Source organism: Protomyctophum bolini (assembly GCF_963924005.1).
Source record: "Protomyctophum bolini genome assembly, chromosome: 20".
NCBI lineage: Eukaryota > Metazoa > Chordata > Actinopteri > Myctophiformes > Myctophidae > Protomyctophum > Protomyctophum bolini.
This window is the reverse complement of record NC_137881.1, coordinates 20,471,575-20,491,990: the sequence shown is the minus strand read 5'-3', so window position 1 is coordinate 20,491,990 and position 20,416 is coordinate 20,471,575. Positions and strand designations below refer to the sequence as shown.

The 20,416-nt window shown below is 45.5% G+C and overlaps 1 protein-coding gene across 1 annotated transcript in view; it reads right to left on the bottom strand.

Annotated features, from left to right (window-relative positions):
* Positions 1 to 3,059: 3,059 nt before the first annotated feature.
* Positions 3,060 to 20,416, bottom strand: part of pcdh7b (protocadherin 7b) — a gene marked incomplete at its 5' end in the record, with an annotated part of 157,028 nt that continues 139,671 nt past the window's right edge. The window contains 2 exon segments of the mRNA XM_080792747.1: positions 3,060 to 7,613; positions 10,162 to 10,180. Coding sequence (XP_080648873.1) covers positions 7,072 to 7,613; positions 10,162 to 10,180 — 561 coding nt within the window. The 3' untranslated portion in view covers positions 3,060 to 7,071.

Below are 20,416 nucleotides of genomic sequence, written 5' to 3'. Positions count from 1 at the left end.
TTTAACAATTATTGTACTCTTGAGACCAATTGGACCCATAATGGTTTAATTTGTCTTCAGATGTCATTTCAGATGGGGGGGTCGGCGTCCAATTACATATATATTTGTGGGTCCTTGACATGAAAATGTTTTTTCAGAAAACTGTCAGGATTCAGAAGACATTTGTAGCATTTGAGCTCAGGTCTATATGGGTTAATTCATTAAGAGCACACTGCACAATGTGTAAAAAAAAATGTAAACATGTTGCAGAATAAAGCAACCATGTTGCCATTTTTGGTTTGTGACCTCCTGGTCTTAAATTACGTTAAACTCACCAACATTGCAGCTGTAGTCCAAGCTTGAATTATCCTCTTTCGATCTGGTGTCGCTTGTTTATCATAAAAGTCCCCATAAAAAAAGTTATGAGCTACTTTCTGTCCAAAATATTCCACAACTATTATTCCGAGCCGCCATCTTGGATTTTTTCAACCATAAAACAAGACGTGAGGGGGAGCGCTTGTTTAATAGAATCTTACCTGCGCAGGTAAGACACCCAAAGAAGAGGCCGACACCCTAGGAGGGAGGGACACTATTAAACAAGCGCTCCCCCTCACGTCTTGTTTTATCGCACGTTGAAAAAATCCAAGATGGCGGCTCGGAATAATAGTTGTGGAATATTTTGGACAGAAAGTAGCTCATAACTTTTTTTATGGGGACTTTTATGATAAACAAGCGACACCAGATCGAAAGAGGAAAATTCAACTAAATAAATTAAAATAGGCTATTATTAGGCTAGCATGGACAAGCACACAACTGAGTGCCTATTATGGTTGATCTAACAATAAGGCTATGTTAGCATGGATGGACACATAGCACACAACTTAGTACCCATTATAAAATCCCAGGTTGATCTAACAATCAGTCCCGTGTGATCACCAACACACCACAACTTGTCACATTAAAAACGTTTGAATTGACAAGTAAGACAATGGTATGCAACAGATAGGCTCACTGTGTGAGCTGCGTTAGCATCACGCTAACGCCGTTAGCATGGCCACCCTTGGCTCAAAGAGGACTTAATAAAAAGCAGTCAATGTAAACACACAATGTTACATTAGTTTATAATGTTACATGCACCGTACCTCTGGTTTGCTGTGCTCGCTCGAGTCGCTCCATTGCAACACAGAAGGTGGAGATAGATATGAATAAAACTCGTGTCCAAAAAGTCTTAAAAAACACAACACCTAAAATCGGAATGTTATAGGGGCACATCGAGCAGAAACAGACCGTCGGAATTAGCTCACCAGACCTATAATGTCCTCCCAGTCTCTATGGGCGCCGCCATCTTGGTCGGCCTCGGTTCCCGGCATCCGAGAGGGCGGGCGGCCGGCGGGGGCGGGGATAGTCAAAACAGGCTCTCGAAGGAGGGGGGCGAGATGTATGCCTTTTGCCACTGGCCCATATACAGCACAGAGTACTGTCTCTATGATGAATTGTGAGTAATAGATGCCTCTACATAAAATAAAAACTATACAATCAAAAAGATAACGGGACACAAGGGGAGAGAGCACTTTGGTTTTTATCATGTTATATTTTAATTTCTGCAGAGACAAAAATGACAAGCAATTTATTTACAGAAACCTGTACAAAAGCAACTTAAATTATGTAAAATATCTCATAAATAGAAGTGGACTTGCGTTCAATACATTATGCCATGTTCAGCTAAAGCTGCGTGCATAGTGACTCATATTAAATGATGATAGACTTGTTCCTCAATTTCTATATCAACATCCAAGTCGCAGGACAAATAGTTTATGGTTAATATTACAAATCTCATAACACACTGTGAATGCTAGATACGAATAATGAAAGAGAATTGACGGAACACACACCTCAGGCGTAGTACGTACAAGTACTGATATACGATGGAGGGCTCGTGGCCCTGACCTTTGTGGCCAACTGCTTACACGCACTAGATTGTGATCTGGCAATGTTCTGAACTCCTGGGAAAGTCACCACGGTGAAAAGGAAAGTACCCTTGTCACAAAATGTGCAGTATTATCTTGTCCTACTGTCACTTTCTAAATTCACATGTCAAAACGTATTAGCATTGCTCCGGTGTGGGCTAAGTTTAGCCTTTTATGGTCATACTGTAATTACTTGTTGAAGTATGTGATCGTTATTATCGCCACATATCCATAATCCATCCAGGTGTGTGTGTTGGGGGGGGTGCGTGCTAGCTTGTGTGTTTGCGTAAAAGCTAAAAGTATCCTTTTATATCCTGCGGTGTGTATTCCGTCTGCCTCTCTCCCTTGCAGCTTCCCCCCGCTTCCCATCTTCCTGGGTTTAACTGTCACATTAGCATTTTGACCTCTAGGCGCCGTGGTCTCCAAACAGTCAAATGTCTCATGCGTCCATCTTTCCCACACCGGTACGCTCAGGCCTTGGAGCTGAATTCATGCACAGAGAGGGTTAACTTGACCTCCGATGTCAAACATGTACATGAGCGAGACACTGCACAAAAGAAACCCATTATAATCATCATTATTACTACCAATTAAGCAGGTTTTTTAGAATGTACTCTTTTGGCAACAGAATGCACTATTCTAGGAATGGATATTTCATCACGCTAAAACCACATCAATCCTATAATAGGCGTCCCTTTTCCGGGGCGGAAATAGCAGATCCAGAAGCTTAACCACATGCCACGACTCACGAGACTCACGTGTGTCAGCTTGTAGATTGGCTATTGTCGGCAAAGAGATTGTTTGGGGGGAATAAAGAGCAGACCCAGTCAACTCATGGCTCTTTTCCACTACAAAGGGCAACCCAGAACCTTCGATAAACTGAAACCTTCCAGAAGAAAGTTTTGTGATGGTTTGTTTACGTTTCCATGGCAGTATAACCAGGTACAAATCCCAGAACTCAGAGTTAAGCACCACCTCATGAGCAGGGTCAGAGAAGCTTATCTGAAAGCGAGCAGTAGGCCTATAGTGTATGGCAGTGGTTCTCAACCTTTTCAGTCCGTGAAACCCCTCGCCCCCCCCCCCCCCCCAACATAATCATATTTGAACTGGGTTATCCCCTCACTCCGATATAAGAACTTGGAATGTAGGAGTTGAGCTATTACAATTAGTTTTACTCGGTTCCACAGAGTGAAAATAGCACATCTACAAGCACAGCTATTTTCTAAATGTTTTTGCCTCTTTGTATTATTTGACAATTTGGCCAATGTTTGGCCAGGTTTTATGTTGATTACTTTTGATGCAGTCATGGCCTTTTTCTATTCTATATTTTCTATTCACTCGATTGTTACCTGCCCCCCCCCCCCTCATGTGGGGACTCTCATGGGGGTCCTGACGACCCACAAGTTGAGAACCACTCGACAAACGTTTCCACTGTATGGAAACAACTCCAGAACACAGTGAAATATAGCCTAGGTTTAAACAGCGCGGTTCGCTTGGGTCTTGTTGTGGAAAAGAGCCATTAGCCTGACCTGGGTCAACTACAGGCTTAAGTGGGTGACTGGACCCCTCACAGCAGCTGCTTGGGCATTAGACTCAGGCTCATTGACAGTTGACCGACTGGTTTTCCTCTGACAAGCCTTGTGACATCATGGGATTTCGTCTGTGATATGCAAATCAGCATGATGCGTTTCCGTTGGCTCTCAAACGCCACCCTGTCTTGTCTTGTCTTTTTTTTGTAAGCATGTCAGTTGTCAGCATAATCGGTTATGCACCATTCCGAACCAACATTTAATCATACCAATAGGTATAAAAAGGCACAATTGCATATTTTGCATTCACTCTAGTTCTTGTGGTTTTGTTTCTTTTCTTTTTTTTCCTTTTTTTTTGTAGATTTTTCTTTTTTACAGAAGCACTCTAAATTTACAAAGTGGCACCAGATAATGAAAAAAAAAGAAAAAAAAGTTGGAAAACACGCAATACATTTCCACGGATTTGACTGTTGTATAAAAAAGTGATGTATGCCAATAATGCCATTAAACAAAAAGAAAGAAAGAAATATGAGATGGAAAGAAAATGAAAAACCATGCGGATACAATTGTTTGCAAAAAATCACACTTTACAGAGTAAGTTGAACTTACTGTAAATTAAACCGTATACTTATGATTTGGATTTGCTCGGTCAAAAATGAAAGAAATGTGATTATATGTGATAATGACAAACAATAATAAGACAAACTATGATATAAAACAAGTTTTCAATGGTCGAAAAACCTTTCTCCCTCTACTTGTCTACTAAGTCGTACTACCTGGCTAATGTCTGTTTAGGTATAACAAAAGCAAGCAACAAGGTGAACCTTCATGTATACAGGGATAGGATTTTTTTTTGTACATTTTCTTTTACAGCATTTCTTTTTTTCGTCTTCCTTCTCAGTAAGTGAAGTAAGTTCCCATTAAACGTGCAATAAAAAGTACATATTTATGTATACAGTTGTTAAGTATAGGAGCACTTTCTTTCAAACAACAAGTAGTACTTACAGACTACAGATTGCCGGACTGCAGAGAGGAAAAAAACAAACAAAAAAAAACAACAACGCAGCTCCGATCAAACCAAAGGTTTTTGCTAAACATACAAAAACAAAAAGTTCCATTGCATCTGATATTGTTTGCTTCGTCTTGAGATGCTGTGCCTCTGTAGCTGTGAAAAAAGACACAGCTCGCCATGGACAGAGGCACAATGTCTCAATGTCAGTGTGTATTACTGTTTGTGTGTGTGTGTGCGTGTGTGTGTGTGTGTGTGTGTGTGTGTGCGTGCGCGTGCGTGTGTTTGTGCATGTGTGTGACCGTGAGTGCCGGCTCTCACAGAGTTGGAATGGACATCTTTGTTCAACTTCATACACATCACATTCACATGGTTCGACCTCAACAATGTGTGTGTACTTAAAGCGAGACACTACCTGAAAGCCATTTTGCCGCTGTACATGTGTATCGTCACTGTCGGACAGAAACCTCTATTTGTAACTTTTTGTGGGTCACACTAAACTTGTCTGTGACACTAAAGTATCAAAAGAAGCGCATTATTCTAGCTCGCCGATCTGCTGCTTTTTTAAAATTTGAATCCTGAAAAGTACCAGTTTTGGACATAGGAGGTTTCCACCCAACAGAGACGACATACCTTTAACTGAACCTCCCAGACAGTGTTATTATTATTATTTGATTGATCTCCATTGAGCTGATTCTTACATTCTTGCTCGAGGATGCCTTTTTGCCGATTTGGCGATGTGAAATGCAATGTCTGCTGACGATGAAGGACATGCGGTCGATCGCTGCGCGCGCGTGTGTGTGGTCATTGGTCAGAATCATCGAAAAGCCTACGTGTGTGTGTGTGTGTGTGTGTGTGTGAGGAAAAAATAAAATAAGTTGATGTTGTTGGTCGAGGGACCAATGAGTTTATTGCTCAGTCTAACACACAACATAAAAAAGGTATTTAACACTATAAAAGCTGGCCTTGCAGCTCTCTTGGGAATATAGATTGTTCATAACAATGCACTATAGCCTATTGTCATTGTTATAGAACCATACACATATACATATATATATATATATATATATATATATATGGCCCATACACACACACAATGACTGTATGCTGCATATACACACATTACAGTTCCAACCTTTATATTTTCTTTATAAAAAAAAAAAGAAATTAGTCTCAGCATGTTATGTACACTGCCCTCACCCAAGGAATGTTCAGCCCATAAGCGCCGGAGTGCATGCGTGCGTGTGTGCATGTGTGCGTGTGCGTCTGCATGTAGTGTGTACACACATTTGTAATGCTTTGTTTTCGTGCTGATTAGTTATTGGCTTATCGGCTCTAAGAACTCTACGAGTTTTACGAGTGGTTTTGCTCTCCAACTCCCCCAATACAGACAAATGAGAAAAGACTGATAGCGACAAAAGGAATGACAGTGTGTTTTGAGTGTGTGTGTGTGTGTGTGTGTGTGTGTGTGTGTGTGTGTGTGTGTGTGTGTGTGTGTGTGTGTGCGCGTGTGCGTGTGTCCTCGTCCAATGCATTATTTACAGTGGCCGACATTTCATTTTTATCACGTTTAAAGAACATAAAGGATATAATCATACACGAACTGGTTACGGTAGAGTCAGTCTTCGTCACGTCCATCCATGGTTTGACACCAGTTGTGTGGCGTAAACCTGTGGGACATACACAGTAGCAAACCCCCTCCGGCTTGAGTCTGAGAGCCAAAGAGAGCGAGGCCAAAGAGATGCGTCCCCCGCCTTCACACAATGTCTAAAGCTTCAAGTCTTTCCCAGCCATACGTGTGTATAGCGAAGCCTTTTACAATGTGTCCAATGTGGTCGGGGTTTTGGTCTCTGGTCAGGGGGACACTTTAAGCACACACAATCCATCGTGGGGTCAGTACGGCCGAGACCAGGACAAGCGCCCGTTTGGTATATTGTTTGACCGGCGCGACACATCATCGACGAGAGAGAGAGAGAGAGAGAGAGACGGACGCGCTTCAAAGAAGGAGCCGGCCCGTGCCGTATATAGGTACCCATTGGGATTCTAGAAAAAGCAAAAGTACAACAGGAACGGAGAAACGGTCCGTCTTTTGTACAGAGTCATATGTCAGGGACTTCACAGGGGGTTTAGTGTTAATGTGGGGGGCACACGGGGACATGGTACAGTGCATGCATTTCTATGGAAAATGATTTGGGTTATTGTACAGGTTTGACTGTCAGGGCAGCAGATCGTTTGTTGGAGGGCCCGCCTATCCAACAGAGGAGCCATGTTCTTGTCCTCAAATACCCTCACAGACCTCCTCCGACCTCCCCCTCCCCCTATATGTTAGCCAGGAGAGGTGCCAGAGTTATAGCGCTAGCAACAAAAAAAAGCACTATGTTTACATGTCCACTTGGCTTTCTCGCTAAGGAGCTATCATCAAAGTGTTTGGAGGGGAGTTTAGAGTCTGGCTTATAGGTTGGGGGGGTTGGGGGGTGGGTAAGAGCGTCTAGAGAGGGCCGCGGTGGCGGGGGAAAAAGCGACTAATATGTTGGTGCCATGTGTGTTGCGGCGCAGCAGGGGACAAAACCCGGCCCCAACCCCCGGCTCACAGGTAGACCTCCCGCCTTGTCAGCGTGCCGCAGGAGGTGGGCTTGTACTCCCCGGTGGGCGCCAGGGGGATCTCCTCGGTGGGGTGGCCCAGCACCTCCTCCCCGCCGCCCCCGGGCGACGAGCCGTAGGCGGGCGAGCCCACAAAGGACTCGTAGGAGGAGGAGGAGGAGGCCATCTTCTTGTTGAGAAGGTTGCGGTTGCGGTCGCCCTGCATCATGTGGGCGACCGGGGCGGTGGGGTCTCCGTTGGCCATGCAGGCGGCCACGGCGAGGGTCTCCTGGCTGCCGGGCGGCTCGGCGCCGCCGCCGCCGCCACTGCTGCTGCTGCTGCTGCTGCTGCTGCTGCAGCCGCCGAAGGTGGAAAGCTTTGGTTGTTGTTGTGGTTGGGGCTGTTGGTGGGTGGTGGTGGTCGATTTGGAGGAGGGGCGCCGCTCGGGCGACGTGCGCACCGGCATCCAGCAGGAGTCCGAGTGGCCGTACTCGTCGCATTCCCGCGTGCACTTGCCGGTCATGGCTACGTCAGGCAAGGGCCGGGAGTCTAGGGAGGAACACGGGAAAGAGAAAGAGACAAGTTCAGTGACAAACGTTCGTTTTCGCCAAAAGTGGAACAATACATGAATGGAAGAAAACAAAACTAAAAGACAGAAACTCTTATGGACTGAAATAGTATCTGGATGGAATATACTGTGTGTGGTGTGTGTGTGACATGACATTGGTTGCTATGAATTCCCTCATTGTATTTCGTTTGGTAATCACTGTACTACATTACGTGTTGATCATTTGGGTTACAGACTAAGAATGGAGCTTATTGGTCACCGTGGCACAATTAACAAGCACTATAGAGCGCTGAAGTCCTGACGACGTCACTCACTCGTCCCCTGGTTCATGGACGTTTTTCTCCATGGAGAATAACACGGGGTCATCTTAAAATCGTCTCATAAGAACTGTGACATAACAAACTGTCTCGGCGATATTGTCAGGGAGGTGTCTCTGTATCGTTTACGACAGTCAGTTAGTCATATTTGATACCTCCGTTTCGAAAGTGTAACTAATTCAGCAGTAGTAACATTAGTGTTTTCTTTCAGTCAGTTGATTCATCATATCCATATGAGTGAAACGGCCGGCATGATTTGTTTATTTTTCAAACACAGTTCTTATATGAGACGATCCAAGATCCCCCAATGCAAATAAAAAGTACATGAACCTGTGGACTTAGCGCCCTCTACCGATATTGACGTCAGACTTTGGTGCTCTGATGGATGCAGAAGTTTAGAATTGTATCACTGGCGAATCGTTGGGGTTATACCGACATACAATTGCGTTCACTGCATTCATGCAAGAACCACATGACAAAAACAAAAGACAATGAATAAGCCGACTCGGCTACATCAACAGCCTCAAAGTAATCAAAATCAACAACAAAAAACAACAACAACAGAGAAGAAGGAAAAAGAAAGAAAATAAAAACGTGGCGTGAATCGGACAAATCGTACTGGGGGGGGGGGGGGGGGCGAAGGGGATATAGGGACAGGCGCCATGGAGAGAGAGAGAGAAAGAGGGAGGGAGACAGGAGGTACTCATGTGTTTTTACTTTAAAAGTCTAACAAATAAAGCATGTGCGGTTATAGGCCTGCTGTGTATGTGTGTATGTGCGTGCGGCGTGTGTGCGGTTACTGTGTTGTACTTTAATCATAGGTGAGCATGTCTGCGAGACAAGAGCACAGAAACAGTTTTTCTTTTTTTCCCACTTCTTCTTTCCCTCTATCTGGTGATTGACAGATGGCAATCACAGTCTGATCTAAGTCCCTTAATAGCTTTGCATGGCTCAGACGGCCTGATATCCTCTTAAATCCACTAAATAGGGGTCTTAAGCAATTACCCAGCTGGGCACAGGCCTCAGATTAGCTACGTTTGGTGTATTATTCTGGAAAGCACATTATGGGCTTAAGGTGGCCACTCCAGTGCAACAGATCGAGTGGATAGCCCGGCTGTCAGCGACTACCATTGGAAACTACAAAGACTTTATCCATTATTATGTAAACAATGATCGTTTTCACGAGTGCCAGCAAACTAGGGATGTCCCGATACACTTTCTTTCGTTCCCGATACGATACCGATACCACAATTTCTGTGTTAGCCAATACCGATACCGGTGTTGTGATCTCGTGTTGTATCTAGCTATATATCTGGTGTTGTGTTTATAGCAGACTCCTCACTCAAATGTGCACTTGCAGTTTGGGAAACTCCACGTGCCCCAACATTTTTATTTACCTGCCATAGTGTCAACCCCTTACCCCTGTGTCGGATCGGTGGTTAGACTGCCATAGTGTCAACCCCTTACCCCTGTGTCGGATCGGTGGTTAGACTGCCATAGTGTCAACCCCTTACCCCTGTGTCGGATCAGTGGTTAGACTGGCATAGTGTCAAGCCCTTACCCCTGTGTCGGATCGGTGGTTAGACTGGCATAGTGTCAACCCCTTACCCCTGTGTCGGATCGGTGGTTAGACTGCCATAGTGTCAACCCCTTACCCCTGTGTCGGATCGGTGGTTAGACTGCCATAGTGTCAACCCCTTACCCCTGTGTCGGATCGGTGGTTAGACTGCCATAGTGTCAACCCCTTACCCCTGTGTCGGATCGGTGGTTAGACTGCCATAGTGTCAACCCCTTACCCCTGTGTCGGATCGGTGGTTAGACTGGCATATTTGCCGATACCGATATGAACCGATATGACAAATAAGGGCCGATACCGATACAGCATCGGGACATCTCTACAACAAACCCAAATTAGTTTGCCATATAGCCTGCGAGTGAAGCCTATATAGTGAGATTGAGCCCGCCCCCACATTCCCTGCTGCAAACACCCTATGTTAGACGTTCCACGGTGGCAGAAAGGTAATGTTGGCAATGTCTTTTTTTCCCTTTTTTTCATGACCCTGATGAAAAGGTAATAAAGGTATGGGAAAACCAAAAACAAGCAAGAGCGAGGGTGGGAGCACAACCAAGCCAAGCATGCTGCCTTAATTTGCCCGTAAAGAGAATTAAAATGAAATAAAATTAAAAAAAAGAGTTTAGGACCATATCTTACTTTTAATGCTCTTTTTCTCCTGTAAAAGAAGAATAGAACAGAGATCATTCTTTGTGCTTTGCATCGTTGGTACCAGAGCACAGATCTTGTAACAGCATTGGAACCATGTTAAGAAGACATGTCGACAATAACAGCAAAATGTGCAAAACGAATGCAGATCGGATGCATGGCTATAAGGACAATGCAGCTGACACACGGACACAAAGGAAAGAGGGAAAACAGAATAAGAGATCGACTACGCTCTGCCTAATGAGAATGTTCAGTTCCCCCCCACCCCAAAAAAAACGATTATTGTCTCAGTGCCTTTTCAGCAAAAGCCTTGCTATACTAGACCAGAGTGCCATTCCTATTCTGCCTGCTGCCGTGAATCCCTTTTCTACTAAACTACCTATTGGAATCCATTTTAATGTCACTAATCACCACCAGCGCAAAGCATCCAACAGATCGTTAACGGGTCAATGTGTCGACAATGTCTAGCGCCGCAGGGAGCCAACGCCATTCAATAGCTGAATAAACTCCAGACAACATATTATTGGAGCCCCGGACAATATATGAGAGGTTTAGTTTGAGAAGTTGCTGAAGAGAAGAGAAGATGTAAAATAAAAATAAATAAATAATAATACATACAAAAACACACCCACGCTCACACAGGGAGACGCCATGGCAACCACGACAGTTAATTAGCATGCGAGCTGAGGTGAATGGAATGGAAAATGTATGGAACAAGGCAAAATGAGATATCTTCGCCTCCTTCTCGCTCTCTGACAGAAACAGACGTCAGACAGACAGGTGCATGTCTTCCCAGAGACACAGCCGCTGATTGCCTCACTTATTCCAGCCCACAATTGAGCCATCAGGCCTTATCTGTAACCCAGTGGTGTAAAAAGCTACGCTGACATTTCTTTTTACTTAAGTAAAAGTTTTGCAATGTAGAAATAGCCTACTAAAAAGTAGGTAATCAAAATGTACTTTAGTATAAAAGTATTGCTATCAAAATATACTTAAAGTGCCAAAGTAGAAAGTACTTGTTATGCAGAATGTCCCAAATTCCCAATTGCATATGTTTTCAAACGTATAAAATGTATCCATATATGGAGCTGAGTTGTCAAACAATTGTAGTGGGGTAAACGTATAATATTTTCCTCTGAGATGCAGTGGAGTAAAAGTAAAAGTACGGAAAAACTGAAATACTCCAGTAAAGTAAAAGTACCTCAGAACATAGTAACCTAGTATACTAGCCTACTTGAGTACACAGACACAGCCGTTGATTGCCTCATCTCATCCCAGCCCACAATTGAGCCATCAGGCCTTTATCCGTTACCTGCAATGCACTCTCGCACGCGCAGACCCACCTCCGTTGACCCAGTGACTTGCTCCGATTGCCTCTAACTAGTCAAGGGAGAGGACCTTTTGCTTCCTATGGCCGTCTCGGGGATACAGTTCAGCCCTCGCACAGCCTTCAGGACTATCAGCTACTCGCATTCTATGAATATGTATGAGGCGGATGCTTGACAGTCCGTAAGATTATGGGCCAAAGTCCAGATGAAATACTAAAAACAGGGAAAGATGTTTTGCACATGCACAGTGAAATCTCGGGGTGTTCATTATTACACATTCAGAGCGATATTAACAGTTTGACGGCCGCTAATTGTTTAATCCAGTGTTCCACCGTGCGTAAAACGCTATACCCGACATTTATTTAATGCGTTTAATTCGCTGTTTTAAAAGAATAAAAAAGAAACAGCTGATTTATCCGGGACCTGATGACGAGGCCGTCGCGTTATGATGACGAAACCGGAAATCAAGTCATCATCTGGGCTGCTAGGGCTTCTGGGAAATTGAGCTCAATGTAAGTGGACGGGGGGTTTGTTTGGACTACAATGCCTCATGGAGGCGGATCCTGTTGCACAGGACTTGTGAGCCAAACTTTCAAAATGACCAGCTCAACAAGATCTACCCACGTGGAAAAAGTTTAAATATGTACCTGAGGATGCTTTAGAATAGCGGCGCTGGCATTACATATAAGACAAATGCACTTGGAATGGGAAATAGAGGGGGAGAAATGGAATAGGGTTTTTTTGTATTTAATTTATAATGCTACCGATGTTTGTAGCACAATGCGCTACAGTGTAGCGCATTGTAATGGCCGCTGGTACTGATGATCAAAACATGCCGACGGACCATTCTTCTCCAGATTTTCGTCGTTAATAATTCAGCGTATGCTCTAAAGGTAATAAAACTCGGCAGCGTAGAATATTTGATTAAATAGCGGGTAAAGCATTTTATGGAGTCAAACTGTTAAGAGTGCATTTTGCCGTGCTTGCTTGGTGCCGCATGTGTTGTGTCTACCGGATGGATAATGCATATTTCCTTGCTGGATGCTACATTGACACTGCAGGCTTGCTTTATAAAAAGAGCTTTCCCACTGTGCTAATGAATTGGGTGGCTATATCAAAGAGAAAATGCTTTCTTCATGACCCGCTTTCCCTGTTATCTTCTCTTCAAAGGGAGCACTTCCCCCCCGAGGGCTGTCCATCGACACATTTACTTTAAAAGCACTTAAATTCAACTATCCCTTAATTCCAGACAGACAAACAAGCTATAGCGCCCAAGCTTACATTGTAACCTGAGGGGGTTGAGGGAAGGGGAAAAAAAGGGAAATAAAATAAAATGTTATTTAAGCAAAGCCTAATGCTAAGCTAATTCTGAACTCAGTGAGAGGATTTTGTCTGACACAAATTATTATAATGTGAGCAACACTACATTAGGGTCTTCCTGTTTAAAAAAAAAAAGAAAAGGAAAAACCTAATTGGATTCTTTCATTTAAGATATATCATACTTTATTTAAAAATAAGGGAGCAAATCCCCGGTGGGCTTCATTTTTTCATTTTTTTTGTGATAATCACACTGTGATGGGGGAACGTTCTCTTTTTAGACCAAAGGTCGTCGCAAGGGCAGGGCCTTACCAGGGTGGAAGACACATTAATGAGTCCCAGCACACAGCCGAGGAATAACGAGTAACACGGATTAAAGCCCAATAACTTAACAATTTAACTGGAGGAACGACGAGCGCACTCAGTGGAGGAAAGGACCCCGGCCACGGCTGCTTCCATAGTCAAACATATATCCACGGGCCCTTTCGAGACCCAATTCGGAATTCGGGACGCGTTGGAAGAAGTATATATATATGTTCAAAGAAAAAGCCCTTAGAGCACACGAACACTGGAGCACTGCGGCCCGACTTTTGTTACATGTTACACAAATATCCTACCACAAGCGTTGCACTATAATCCACCAGACAATACAACTGGGTCACTTTGCACTGTTAAGACGCACAGGCAGACGGGGGAAGGAGAGGCCCACTGCCTCCTCCTCGCACCCCTCCCCGGGGGCTTTGGGGCACTGATGTTGGCACACGTTGGAGCTTGCAGGCAACTGCTCAAAAGCCACTGGTGGAAGTTTTTACTTAAGTAAAAGTGCCACAAATTCCCATATTCAGAATTTGAGTAAAACTACAAAAGTATTGGTATCAAATATACTTAAGGCACCAACAGTAAAAGCACCAAAATCTAAAATGTGCCATACTTTTTTTTCCTTTTAATAGCTGACCTACAAGCTCACAATGTGTCGCTGTGAGCTTATATTTATATTTTGACACTTGCTTTGGCAAATGTAAACGTACTGTATGTTTTGTTTCATGCCAATAAAGCTCCTTTGAATTAATAATCTAATTGTGAGCTTGTTGATGGGCTATTTTCACAAATTCAAAAATAATCTAAATCTGCAAAGTCACGAGTTACTAAACTGTCCAATAATTGTAGGAAAAAGTACAATATTTGCCTCTGAGATATAGTGGAGTCAGTAGAGTATCACTTTTTTTTAACACTCCTGTAATGTAAAAGCACCTAATTTTTTTTTAAATTAAGTAACAGTACTTAATTGTACTTACTAGATTGAATGTATTTAGTTATTTTCCACCGCTGTCAAAAACCACAGAGTAGTGGAGCTTTCAGCCCAGCATATACAGTAGAATGCTCCCATCTCCGACCCTCGACCCTCTATTTCAACGGAATCAAAAGACACTTCCGGAAGCAAACATTGGGGGGTTCTGGCAGAGCGAGGGACCCGGGGGTGGGGGGGCGGCATAATAATAAAGGAAGGGCAGCAGCTTTTCTCTGGGATATAATTACATACGGACAAAAGTCCTGCACCACCACCGCTGCCAGGCCAACCCCATGCTGCTGCTGCGCTACTGTATACTACATGGAGAGATTTCTGCCTCATGCTGTGCGCGTGTGTGTGTGTGTGTGTGTGTGTGTGTGTGTGTGTGTGTGTGTGTGTGTGTGTGTGTGTGTGTGCGCGCGCGTGCGTGCGTGCGTGCGTGTGTGTTGTGTGCAGCCTCTCTAGCTGAATGGCAGCATGGAGGGCGGGGTGAGTCTTGGTTTGCATGCGGCGCCTTCTGAGCTGGGATAGAAGCTTGGGCGTGGCTTTGTTTACACTGTTAGTGTTTACACTGTGTGGGGACATTACAGGCACGTTGACCCATCACTCCCCCTGTCTCCACCACCACCTCTCTCTGTCTCTCTCTCTCACTCTGACCTTTCACCCTCTCTTTTCCAGCTGGAAGAGTCAACCCAAACAGCAATACATGCGCAAGTGTGTGTGTGTGTGTGTGTGTGTGTGTGTGTGTGTGTGTGTGTGTGTGTGTGTGTTTGTCTACTATGCCCCCATGCCTTTTGACAGACAGTACGGATGGCTGGGCTGCAGATGGGGGTCAGAGAGGCCAGAGACAAACAGTGCGGGTGCGAGAGTGAGAGAGAGAGAGACAGAGAGAGAGAGAGAGAGAGAGAGGGAAGAGAGAGAGAGAGAGAGAGAGAGAGAGAGAGAGAGAGAGAGGGAAGAGAGAGAGAGAGAGAGAGAGAGAGATAGGTGAAAGAGAGATCATGAAGCAGAGAATGAGAAGCAGCATGTACTGTAGCAGACAGAGGGAGAAACAGAGATGAAGGCAGAGGAGATGAAGGGAGAGAGAGAGAGAGAGAGAGAGAGAGAGAGAGAGAGAGAGAGAGAGAGAGAGATGGTGGTGAGAGTAGTTGGAGAAGTGAAACGGTGGTGGATTGAGTGTGTGCCTGTGGGCCGCCACGGGGCCATGACACACTGCCAAACAGAACAACAGGAGAGGAGAGGAGATACTGCAGGAGGGGAGATCACAGAAGCACAGTGGGAGAGAGGAGAGAGGAGGAAAACACTGCCCGTCCGATATATATCGTTTTGGCTGATGGTTTGGCTGATCGGTTTGGTCATTGTTTGGTGTTACCAGCTCAGTGGCATTGGGGTTAGAGTGTCCACCCTGAGACTGACAGGTCGTGGTTCAATCCCTAGCCGGGTCATACCAAAGACCCAATGCCGCTCGACACTCAGAATCAAGGGTTGGATTGGGGGTCCCTGCTACGACATGTCCAGGGGGGGTACTCACGCTACAGCTCCTGCCCTATGGGCCTCATTGGCAACGTGTTAACACATGTTTTGCGCATGCGCACCAGCCGTTCACTTCCTTGTTTATGGCCCGCCTAAACTCTCTTCTCTCTAAATCTACATGGTCTCCATGGTTTTGATCAAAACGGCAATGTTCTGCCCTCAGTTCTGACTTAAACTAGCATCCCGTTTGGAATATGACAGTGCAAGGTTGTAACGGAAGACTATGACTCCCGGTTGTGGTGGGTAATGGAAGGCGGGGCTTTTCAGAGTAAAATCTGCCTCATCTCCTCATCTTTAATGTGTGACAACAAAATATTCAAAAATAGACGACCTACTGTCTGCACGCTCACAACGTGTCGCACAAACTTGTAGATCGTCTTTTTTTGAAGATTGTTAGAATAGAACGGGGTTAAATAAATTAAATGATCTATCAAGGACAATGTTCACGGTTCAAGTTGCATTAATCAAATATACGTTTTTCAAATTGATTTTGCAGCTTTTTACAGACTATTGATCAAACATCATTGGTAATCTATACTAGGACTCTCCAAAATCGCAATCGGCATTGGACCCAGAACTGTAGCGTCGGTCGTGCTCTAGAGAAAAGGAGGAGAAGTAATGGGAGAAGAGTGCTTGAGGTCATGTAATGTAATGTAAATGCACATGCACACGCACACGCACACACACACACACACACACACACACACACACACACCGTCAAACATTAATTCATCAACCAGCCACCATGGTTACAGGCGAACACATTTAGCTGACTCCTGTACTGTCCACAATAAGGTCCTGTGTCACATGGACGGTCCAGACGCTGCTCGGCGTGCTCGCCTCCCCGCACTTAATTCAATCCCACTAAGTGTACGTCTCATTCCCTCAATTAAAGAACCTACAGGGGGACAAAAAAAAAGAGTATCTTATAATCTCCCAAATGCCATTAACACCCAGCCAGCTGGAGGCATTTCCACGTGCTTCCAATCTCAAATCAATTTAGAAAAATGTGACAACTCAGTTGTGACTAGGCTGCGAAGAACACGAGGGTGCCATGTAAAGAAAACTTTACAGAGAGCATTGGAACTTAACGGGGGGTGCGTGTGTGTGTGTGTGTGTGTGTGTGTGCGTGCGTTCGAAAGGCCGTCCTGTGCGGACAGCTCCATTTCACACAGTGGAGTAATCAGGGGGAAGATGAGCGTCTACATTGCTATGTGTCGTTGAGGTTACTCCACGGTTGGGGGGTAGGGGAGGGGGGGGGGGGGAATGAAATATTTATCTGTGCAAGAAAAAGAAAAAGAAAGAGAAAGAAAACAGCTGTTTTCCTGGTCTTGTCTTCGTGAGACAACGAAGAGACGGCAGGAGAAGAGGGAGACGGTGAAAGACAAAAGGGAGAAAGAAAGAAAGAAAGAGCGAGAGAATGCCAAACCCAGCAAGGGTACAACAAAGGCACAAAAGTGCACCGCCGCCATTCCCTGGCTACTCATTCTCCGTCTCTCTCTTTTTTCCCTCATTCCCCCACTCTTCTCTTCTCCTCCCCACTTACTGCTCATTCTCACCCGTAATAGGGTCCCGTTTAATTGGGTGAAACTTGGACAGCCAGCAAATTATGGTGTGGAGTGTGATAACCCCTCCCCCTCCCCCAGCCCCACGGTGGCCCTAGCCAAAAGGTCTGTGGCATCTGGGAAACACACAGACACGCCAAGAGAGAGAGAGAGAGAGAGAGAGAGAGAGAGAAAGAGAGAGAGCATAAAGGAGAACAGGCGAGAAAACGAGGTGAAATGCAGAGTGTCGGGAGGACATGAGAGACCGAGAGAAATAAATTGGAGCTGAATTATTAAGGCTGTGACGCGCAGAGTTCAGCCGGAACAATATCCACAGGAAGAAAAGGGATATTTGTCTTTCGCTTGCTGAGATGTTTGCCAGGCAATTAGGGGGGGGGGGGGTAGAGAAGAGTCACAGCGGTGTGATGAAAGCGCTATGTTGGGCGTCCCACGGAGGGATGACCTTTTCTCCGCCCCCGGCAAACGGGATACATTGACGGCATTACCGTTGGCCGCTTGCGACGGCAGCCTTGGGAGCTGGCGCGGTGTGAGGCCGAGGAAAACTCACGCCTTGGGAGCTGGCGTGGTGTGAGGCCGAGGAAAACTCAAGCGTGTCACACTGCATCACTCGCTGTCTCGGTCTGCCGTCAACGAGGCGGATGTGTGCGCGCGACCTCGGGGCGAGGTTGCTTGACCACGGAAAGCTATACAACATGACGTGCCACGACGCGGTGGTCACCGCTCACACAACACATCTCTCTGTTTTTACTAACCACGGTGGTCCGACGAGGTGGACGAACAGGCCTCTTAGTCGACGAAATCAACACTGCTCTCTCACACTGCTGCACTGTAAACAAGCCACCGCTGGCTGCCAAGCATTAATGGATCCACAAAGTCGCCCACTTGACCCTGTTTGGCGAGCACGTACTGCAGCAGTCACCTTTGCCTGCTTCCTCTCCGCGGCTCGCACTTGTCAGAGCCGTTGTGTTGAAAGTGTCAGCAGGTGATCTCTGCTTCCTGAGCCGCTCAGAGTATTTACTGCCCCAGGAAGCACGACCAAGGGAATAATCTGGACCCCCCCCCCGCCGTGTCTGGAGGAGCGATGCAAAGAGAAAGGGAACAGAGAGGGAGAAAGTGCGCGAGCGGGGCGGGGGACACGGAACCCCACCTGGGTTTTGGAATGAGCCGTGCGCCCGCTTTCGCCCTCCACGTTTCAGAAATGCCCTTCCTCTTCATGAAAGAATGCCATTATTTTGTGCCCTATAGCCTAGCATGAGGCTGTGTTGTTGTTGTTGTGCCTAAGAGTGAGGATGGGATGATTATTGTGCACTGCAGGGAGACCCGGCGCAATTCAGACAAGTCCTGGAGGTTCACACAATGAGGTTCCGCCATCTGAAAACGTTAAAAATGTTCCTTTCGGTTCGGCCATTGTGACTTTGTCCATCTGTCGCTGGCACACGCAATTGGCCCCCGGTTAGGTTATCCGCTATATATATGCAGTGCGCAACACAGTATGCTAGCTGAACAATTAAAAAAGCAAATAGCGTCATTATGGCTGGTATGGTTATGGGTGCATCCTTATAAACAGGGCCAATAGTATTTCTGGAATAATGAGTGCACTGGGGGACTGTTCCTGAGGTGATTAATTGAAGAGAGATTAACTGGCATAATTTCATTCTGCTGACAATCTCACAGCCAATTACCAAATGTAGCATGTGCTGCTAACACGATCGGCCCTATATACTTTTCGGCCTTTTGAAAATAGCTATCTGCTATTTTCATATTTTTTACACTTGAAAACTTGTGAATTGGGCCCTTCTGCATAATGGGTGCTTTCTACTTGGTATTTTGATACCAATACTTCTGTACTTTTACTCAAGTACATTTAGGAATTCCGGACTTGTGACAGAGTATTTCTTCATTGCAGTATTGCTATACTTTTACTTAAGAAAATAACCTTAGCCCTTTTTTATTCCCCCACCACTGTTCCTCTCTCTCAATCTCTGTGTCCATCTGGCTGACCAGTATGGCAGGTTGAATATGAGACCCAGCGGATGCAATGACCCTGCGCCTTACGCAGCCTCATGCGCTGCACCTCCCATGCATCCCCTGGCCACTACGGTCAGCCCTCACACATACTGCAACGCACACTCTAGTCAGACACTAGGGCTGTATGTATGCAATGCATGCACATAACAATGCGTGCACATATATACTGCACACATGCCTGTGGTACAGTACACGCACACAGTGGCATGGGAACACGAGCCACCGATGAGGCAATGTCACCTGTCCCGCGGGCACGCACACACACAGTCACACACACACACACACACACACACACACACACACACACACACACAGTCGCACACTGCACACGTGCAGATATACAAACACGGGTGTGCCAAGTCTGACAGTGAAGTGAGAGGAGGGGGAGAGGAGAGGAGCTGGCTGGCATGACTCATCCATTCAGCTAATAGGAAGGAAAGACAGAGCCAGCAGCTATACCGAAAACATACAAATCTTCCAATACGGTGGTATACATACACTCGGTAGCCTCAACTGCTTCCAGTGGCGAGACTGCCTTTGCCACACCAGGCTGTGTGATTCACTTCAGTGCGTTACTGATGATGTATGAATAAGCCACATATGAACAATCATCATCATCATCATCATGATCATCATTATCACTGTACTTCCCGGAGTGTACCTCAATCATTTCAAAATACCGCCAAACGACTATAGGTCGACCACTGTTCCTTGTTTTTTCCCCTCCTTCTGTACATTATATTTACGATGCTTCATGCTAAGCATGTAGAATCAAGTATTGCGCCTCAGAAGTGGTCTTGTTTGTTGCACTCTTTCCCCCCCAGTATGGGGCGAGCGCCGGTAAGCTCAGAGAGAACGCATTAGCAGCCCTGTAAGGATTAGCATTAGCCGCTCTGCTATGGTGCACGCATGCAACACTGCTAGCAACTGATAAAACAATATGGAAGCCTCGGTGCTTTTTCTTTTTTTTTCAATCCACACAGCTTTCACGCCATAGCAAAACCTGCATTTTACCATGCAGTGTGTGCGTGTGTGTGTGTGTGTGTGTGTGTGTGTGTGTGTGTGTGTGTGTGTGAACAAGGCTGGTCATACACAGAAAACAAAAACAGGCACATACAGTAGTAGCATTTGATAAGACAAACAGAATAGGAATGAAGGGGCGACGGTTGTGTAGAAAATGGTAGGGC